This window comes from Pteropus alecto, unplaced genomic scaffold, assembly GCF_000325575.1.
Source record: "Pteropus alecto unplaced genomic scaffold, ASM32557v1 scaffold287, whole genome shotgun sequence".
In the NCBI taxonomy this organism is placed as follows: Eukaryota; Metazoa; Chordata; class Mammalia; order Chiroptera; family Pteropodidae; genus Pteropus; species Pteropus alecto.
The window spans coordinates 2,004,563-2,012,020 of NW_006439718.1; the positions used below are offsets into that span (position 1 = coordinate 2,004,563).

Sequence of the window (7,458 nt, forward strand, 5' to 3'; positions counted from 1 at the left end):
TTTGACTTGTGACTCAGAGGCTTTGGGTGTGAAAGGCAGGGCTTCTATCCCTGGGAGAAGTATGCCCTCACACACAGTGGGTTGGAGGAGACCTTTGTGGAGGGCAATTTGGTGGGCGGGCCATCAACATTTTCAATGCATGTATCTTTTGAACTAGGAATTCCATTGCTCGTAATTTATTCTACAAATATACTTGTACAGGTGTGCCCCCATGTATGTACAAGAATGTGTCCCTGCAGGACTGTTTATGAAAACAACAATATAAAAACAATCTAAGTAGAAACCAATAGGAAACTGGTTAAATAAATAATACATTTAGATTCTGGAAGATTACGTAGTTTTTACAAAAAATATAGCACATTTATTATTGTGGATGTGGATATATTATAAACTGAATAAAGCAGAAGAGGATGTATGGTTTGCTACTATTTGTGTAGAAGCAAAAAGCACACATGCATATGCACAAGCTGTTCCATGTTCTAGCAGAACACATAACAGGGCTTTCTTCTATATACTCTCATATAGTACTGGTGGGAGAATAAGGTGGTACAAACCCTGTAGAAAGTTGCTTGGCAAAAACCATCAATATTATATACACAAATACTCTTTGACACGACAATTCAACTTTGAAGAATTTATCCTACAGATAGCTGCACACGTGCAAGATGAGGAATATACAAGATTGAGCACTGCAGCACTGATCATGACAGCCAGAGAATGGAAATGTTCCACAGCCATACAATGGAATATTATGTAACTGGAGAAAAAGAACAATGAGGCTCTGGACATCCTGACAGGGAAAGATCTTGGAGATAGATGTATACTAAGTGAAAAAGTCTGGAGCAAAACAATGAACCTTAAGTGTTACTTTTGTATAAAGGGGAAATCTAGAGTTGTGTTTATAGTAAATTTACCTAAAGAAATTCTCTGAAAGAATACAGAAGAAGCTGTGAATAAATTGGAGGATAAACAAGTGGGAACTGAGCAAACAAGTGGATTATTGTCTAACTTTATACTTTTTGTTTTTGGATATGTGAGTGTGGGTGAAGAATAGGGAGAGCAGCTTCACTTTTCACTTTCGCCCTGTCATCTAAGTCATTAGCAGGTATTTATCAGTTCAATACATACATAAACACTTATGTGCCTTACTACATAACAGAGGGCCATCTAGAAACAGCACAGCTTGACAAAGCGGGGAGGGGCAGGTCTCAGACCAGGTGTGGCTGAGCAGGGCATTGGCAGGGCTTCTCAGGCCAGCCCACCACCTGCTGGCTGGTTCAGCAATAGGAAAGCAACAGACGTTCTTCATCCAACATGAGGATAACTTCTCCCACTTCCCCCTCCTCGGCCCAGCCCCAGGAGCTTCCCTCCCACACAGTGGGCAGGGTGGGGATACTGACCTTGTGGACACTCTGGGGGTTTTCCAGCCAGGCAAAGTACATCTCCTCCATGTAACTGGAGCTGCCTCCACCTTTGCTGCTTGGGAAGGTGGCTGGTGGCCCAGATGACCTGCTGTGCCAGCTGAACATCTGGACATTATGTGGGGTCAGAATCCTCGTGGCCTGTGCCCCCAACCGGGATGGCAGCAGCCTCAGTTGACTCATTCTGGACACAGGCAATGCGGGAGAGGCATAAACCACAGGACCAGGGCAGAAAGAGGCTCTGGTAGCCAATCCTTCACTCATCTGGCATTTGTCGGTCCTACTAGGCAGTTGGCCCTAGGCAAGGCAGTGACAATTCAAAGGAGAAGGGGACAGTCTGCTAGCCCTCCTAAGTTCACTGCCTAGTGGTAGATCCTAGCTCAATAAACTCTACCTGAACAGCTTTCAGAGTTCCTGAACCCCAGTTCTACAGTGCCCCACCCACTCCAGCCAGAGCTCCCTTCCTGCCATCTCCCAAAACCTGGTACAGAGACAATGGCCCTGCCTCAGGGAGCACCCAGTCCAGGTCCTGAAGCCCACTCAGAGGGTCATAGGGTATGTGCATGCAGAATCCCTAATAAGTAGGCCACACAGCTGGCTACCCCGGAACTTGGGCCAGGGAGTCCTCCAGGGGCTGGCTATACCATGCCTAGTCAGGAAAAAGCCAGAAGATAGGGGTATGGCTGAGTTGCACTATCTCAGGAGGCCCATGGCACAGCTGGGTCTCTGGTCATTGTGACCAAAAGTGACCAGTGACTTCCTCCAACTGCAGTCTGACCCAGAAAGCCACGAGTCCAAACAGCCCCACTTCATAGCAGGGAGGACTGAGGTTCAGAGAAGGGAAGGACACTAGGGACCAGTGAAGGGTAGATCAGAAGGCAGGCACCATGCCCAACTCTTGGTTGGAGCCACTCTCTGGCTCCTGTACCCTGCCCAGAGCTTACATTCAGCACCAATGTCACTCAGGAAAGCTAACAGCTCAGGGAGTACATACAGGCTGGAAGTCCACCCAGGCTGGACAGGAATGAGAATCTGGAGTTTATCTCACTCCCATTATGTCACCTGCTCTTTCTCAGGGAGAATTTCTGAGTAACAGCAGAGAGCTTCTTCCACTCTCCAGAGGACATGAGTTCTAAGAGTTCCCTCCTGAAGAGCCCCCAGGGCTCCCTATCAAGGCAGGCTGAGGATCGACAGGGCCCACTGAGGTTCCTGCTGCCCCCAGACCCTGCCACCACATCCTACACAGGATATATATAGTAGAACCTCTGTTCCCCCACCTCCACTACCATAGTTGTGATCAGCGCCCCATCTTCTGCCCCAGCTCAGCAATACCTGGACACAGAACAGCTTCCCATGAATACCTGCTAATGCTCTTCTGCCCAGAGAATTCCAGCCTGTGAGAGGGATGCAGCACCAGAGACGATACAGGCAGGATGGGGCCTGCTTCCCCTTGTACAACTCAGTCCCAGAAAATGTGCCTTCTGGAACATAACTGGCTCCCAGGTTCTGCCTGGGCCAGGCCCTGAGCCAATGCACCTGTGGCCTGGTGTGCTCAACCAATGGGACCCCTCCCCCACCCAATCAGTTCAACCAAGCCACCAAACCATCTGGCTGGGCCTTCTACAAGGTATCAGGTCCCCAAGGCAGGACAGGGCAGAGCCCTCCCAGCCTGCCTACTCCCTCAGTCCCTCTAAACTCACATGAGGTGAAGGGAAGTGGGGAATGATCTCCTTAAGCAAGGGAAAGTGGGCTCCTCAGGCAACCAGCAGCAAGTCTGAACAGAGAAAAGTTAAAAAGCAAAACTACATTCCAGTGCAGAAAGGAAGGAGGTGGGTTCAGCTGGAACTTCAGCCCCATGTGCCCCAAGCCTCTTTTCCACGTGCTCAGAACCTGAAGTTTTGGACTACGTGCCCAGCCCTGCCAGCCAGTGATGATGCCAGGACTACTAGGGGCTGGCTCTCCCTAGAGCAGCATCTCTCCAAGTGCGGGGTCAGGACTCGAGGCATGGGCTCTGGTGTCAGAATGCCAGGGTCCCAACCCTTGCTCTGCCTCTGACTGGCCCTGAGGCCTGTGCAAATACAGGGCTTCTACAGATAACCACTGGGCCCAGGACCTACTGTCCTGGGCTATCAGAAGAATCTAAACAACCCACGAAGCTCTGCTATCCCCATTCTAAGGCAAGAAAAAGCAGATACCAAGACTATCCATCACGGGAATAAAAATAAGAGCACGCACAGCACTGATTCTAGGGCAGGCATTGTGCTCATTTAACCCTTTCAACAATCTCTTGATGTAGGTACTTGGATTAGCCCCACTTTATAAACAGGGAAACTGAGGCACAGAGAGTTTAAGCTGGTGAGTGACAGGGTTCTGTGTGGATTCAGAGCCTGTACTCTCTTCACTCTGGAGTCAAGATATAAACCAAGATCTCATTTAAATAATGTACTTTCAAACTACTGTTATCAGAGTTGTTCTCTCTGTCTGCGCTGACCTCCATCCCCATGGGAAGGGGCCAGACACAAAGTCTGGCTGTGTCCAGCCTGGCTCGGTGCAGGAACACTGTTTTACAAACACTGAACTGTCTGGCATAGCCACTGGGCACTGCTGTGGCCTTCACCCAGCCTGGCAGGAAGTCAGTCAGCCAGCCATCCCTGTCCCCATCTCAGCAGGGCTTGAGGATCCAGGAACCCTGGAGGACTGGGGACAAAGCCGATCTCAGTATCTGGAGCCAGAGTCCCAGCTAGCTCTGCCAGGTCCTACCTACACAGGTAAAGGCAGCAATGAAGAGTCAGAGTCAGGCACCTTGCACACCCCCTACCTAGCCCAGCCCCCAGGGCACTCCCAGGCAAGTTGCTCTGGGCAGCTCTTGGGAGGGTCTCCTCTCTAGGGACAAGGTCAGTACCATCTCCAGCCCCACCTCAGAACCATAACATCCCTGGACACTAATCTTCCCACACACAATGCCCTGTCTGGGCTGCCCTGGTGAGGACTGCTCTGCAAAACGCCCATTGTAAAAACCAGCTAACAGAGATCCCAAGAAAGGAAAGGCCCTCTCCAAAACCTAGAAGCTGGGCAGTTTCTGAGTGCCCACATTCTGAGAATTGAGTGAGCTTTTCTCAGGAATAAACCCCAATTCCAGTTTGCAGAACCCAAGAGAAAGCCCCGGGGCCAAACTCCAAGGTGGAAAGCAGGGTAGGGAGGGGGTGTGCTTATTTATCTGGCAGAAATGAGGGGCCTGAGCTAAAGCACAGAGGTGGGCAAAGTACAAAGATAAATGGGGCCTGTTCCAATTGCCCAAGGAATGTGTGGGGAGGGAGTGCAAGGGCGGTCTGTGATGGAGGGGTGTCAGAGTGGGGCCCTTGGAGTCCAGTTAATGGCCATTGCATCCTGCTTAAATCTCTGGTGTACCACCATCTTACCACCTCCCGCATCTCCCTGGGGGTGGGAGAAGCACTTCCCAGGCTGGCTGTAACCGCAGGCCAGTCTTGCTTCTCTCAATGCGTCAGTTACCCTATTTGTGAGTGGAGACAGTGGTTAAAACCGTCTATAAGGGCTCTGCCTCCACGAGGTCCTGAGACACTGAAGCTGTCTGCGTGTTCCCACCAGGCACATAACGCTGATCCTTCTCCTTCCCCAGTGCGGCTATCCGCAGCACCGGCCTTGTGACGGGGCGACAAGTAGACCTCCCTAGACTACAAAAGATAGCGTGGACAGTCTGTAGTCTTCGGGCTGGAGAACCCTGGTTATTGCCAGAAACCCCACCGTTAGCGCGTCGCTTCTTTACGCAAATCACGGCCCTCGCAGGGTCGGACCTGCGCGAAGGGTTGGGGGCCTTAAGGGAGGCCGCGCCAGCCAAGGGCGGAGCCAAGGTCACGTTCACCCCCCCCCCGCCTCCCCCATCTAGGCCCCGCTCCGGATTGTGGGCGGCGGCGCCCCAGGACCTGGGAATCGGGAGCAGAGGGGCCGCCACCAAGACGGTGAGAAAAGAGGCGCAAGGACCCGGAGGGGATGGGCTGCCGCGCTCACCCGGCGGGCGAGGTTCCGCGCGGCACGGTGGTCCGCAGGCTGCAGGTCAAGGGTTGAGCGCCGGGGTGTCCAGTGCGCTGTGCCAATTACCTAGGTCACGTGACACGATGGCGCTGGCCGCCCGTGAGCACGCGCCTCGGACTCCGCGCGTCGTGACGTGTCTATGGACGCCCCGCCCCGCCCCTGCCCCCCGCTGGCGCTGTCCGCGGTGCTGACCGTCCAGGTCCGAGGCTCCGTAAACCAAGGGCAGACTACAGGGCATGACGATTCTGTACGGCTGGGAGACTTGGCAAGCTGTTGAGCTCGGAACCCCAGTGTCCTCGTCCGGACACTGAGGAGAGCGTACCAGAAAAAAACAACAGTTTGTGTGTATGAGAGGATAGTTTCCGTTTTATCATCCGTAAAACGGGATGCTATTAAAAGTCCCACTGTCTTAGGGCTGTCTTGAAGAAAAGATGAGATAATGCATATAAAGTGCTTATCATAAAGCCTGATACACATTTTACCCATCCATTGTCCCAGTGATGGAAATCTAGGCTGTCTTCATTTTTTTGTTGCCACAAACAATGCTGCAATAAACATCTTCCTACACATTCCCCTATGAACATGTGTGGAAATTTCTCTAGAATATATAACCAGGAACTGAATTGCTGGGTCCTGAGTACTTAACTTGACTCAGCAATGTCGCATTTCCGCTCAATTCTATACTCCCATAAATAGTGCAAGAGGATTTTCAAGTCCTTATATCCTAGTCAACAGTTGGCAGTGTCCAACTTTCTAACATTTGCCAAAGTAACGGATGCAATGTCATATTATTGTTTTAATCTGTATTTCTCTGATTATCAGCTATTCTCATATCATGCTCTTTGTTAGTTTGGGAGGGTTTCTGTTGTATTCCCCTTGGGTTTTGGTTCTTATTTATATACAGGAGTTTCTTATGTAGGAACATATTCATTTGTGGTTTAAATCACCATCAACTCTCCCATGGATTACTGCAACAGCCAACTAACTGGCCTTGCTTCCACACTTGCACCCCTGAATTTTATTTTATTTTATTTTATTTTATGTATTTCTTATTAATACAGTATTTATTTGTCTTCCCTCTGTCAAATCCTGAGCCAATCACTTTCCCCAGGCTGCCTGGGAATGTATAAGAAAAGGGACATACGGGGCAGATGAGATGCTGGAGAAAGAGCTATGGGAGGTGGAGATGGCTCCTTCACATGGCAAAGAGGATGAGAAAGGCCACCATCAGGCAAAAAGTCCCATGGCCTCTGAGACAGCAGAGCCCAGAATGGCATAGGGGAAGAGCTATTGCTTCAGAGAAGGATTCCTGGCATAACCAATGATAAGCCTCCCAAACACAGTCCCAATTCCAGCCCCAGAGCCAACCACCCCTACTGTGGCAGCCCCAGCCCCAATGAACTTCGCTACTGTGTCAATGTCCCTTAAAATGGCTCTGTTTTGGAAGCTGTGGCTAGAAATAAGTGAGGTCAGGGGACATGGGGTTGTCAAGCTGCTGAGGCTCTCATCTGTCAGTGTCTCAGGTTGTTTCAGCACCACTGTAGACAGTAATTGGCTCAGCAGCTGAGAGGTACTCCTGACCAAGGAGGGGTTAGAGACAAACTTGATGCAGGCATACATTTTCAAGGGATTAGGGGCTATGACAAGACAGCTGCTCCCGGGGTAAAAAAAGATAGAGCACACCCCTGAATTTTAATCTCAACACAGCAGGCAAAGTTTTCCTTGTAAAACACCAATTCAGATCATGTTGCCTCTCTGCTCAAAACTCTCGAATGACTTCCCATTCCACTCCAAGTAAAAGTCAAAATCCTTACATTTGCTTCTAAGGCTCTTTATCTCATTTCAACTACTTCAGGCAACCATGCTTAATGAAGACAATTAGTAAACCAAAATAAATATGTAATGTAATATGCTTCATGTTAATTAAAAGCACATGCCGACAAAACTACAATATACATTTCACAAGAAAACATTCAAATAGATATCA

General features: G+C 49.9%; 1 protein-coding gene and 1 pseudogene across 1 annotated transcript in view; both read right to left on the reverse strand.

Annotated features, from left to right (window-relative positions):
* OGDHL (oxoglutarate dehydrogenase like) overlaps positions 1-5,555 on the reverse strand; it is a 30,370-nt gene extending 24,815 nt beyond the window's left edge. The window contains exons 1-3 of the mRNA XM_006916930.3: positions 5,448-5,555; positions 3,122-3,195; positions 1,401-1,718 (exon numbers count right to left, since the gene is read on the reverse strand). Of these exons, the coding sequence (XP_006916992.2) occupies positions 1,401-1,685 (285 nt within the window). The 5' untranslated portion in view covers positions 1,686-1,718; positions 3,122-3,195; positions 5,448-5,555. The remainder of the gene's footprint in view (positions 1-1,400; positions 1,719-3,121; positions 3,196-5,447) is intronic.
* Positions 5,556-6,666: 1,111 nt separating this feature from the next.
* Positions 6,667-7,100, reverse strand: LOC102896035 (annotated as a pseudogene).
* Positions 7,101-7,458: the final 358 nt, after the last annotated feature.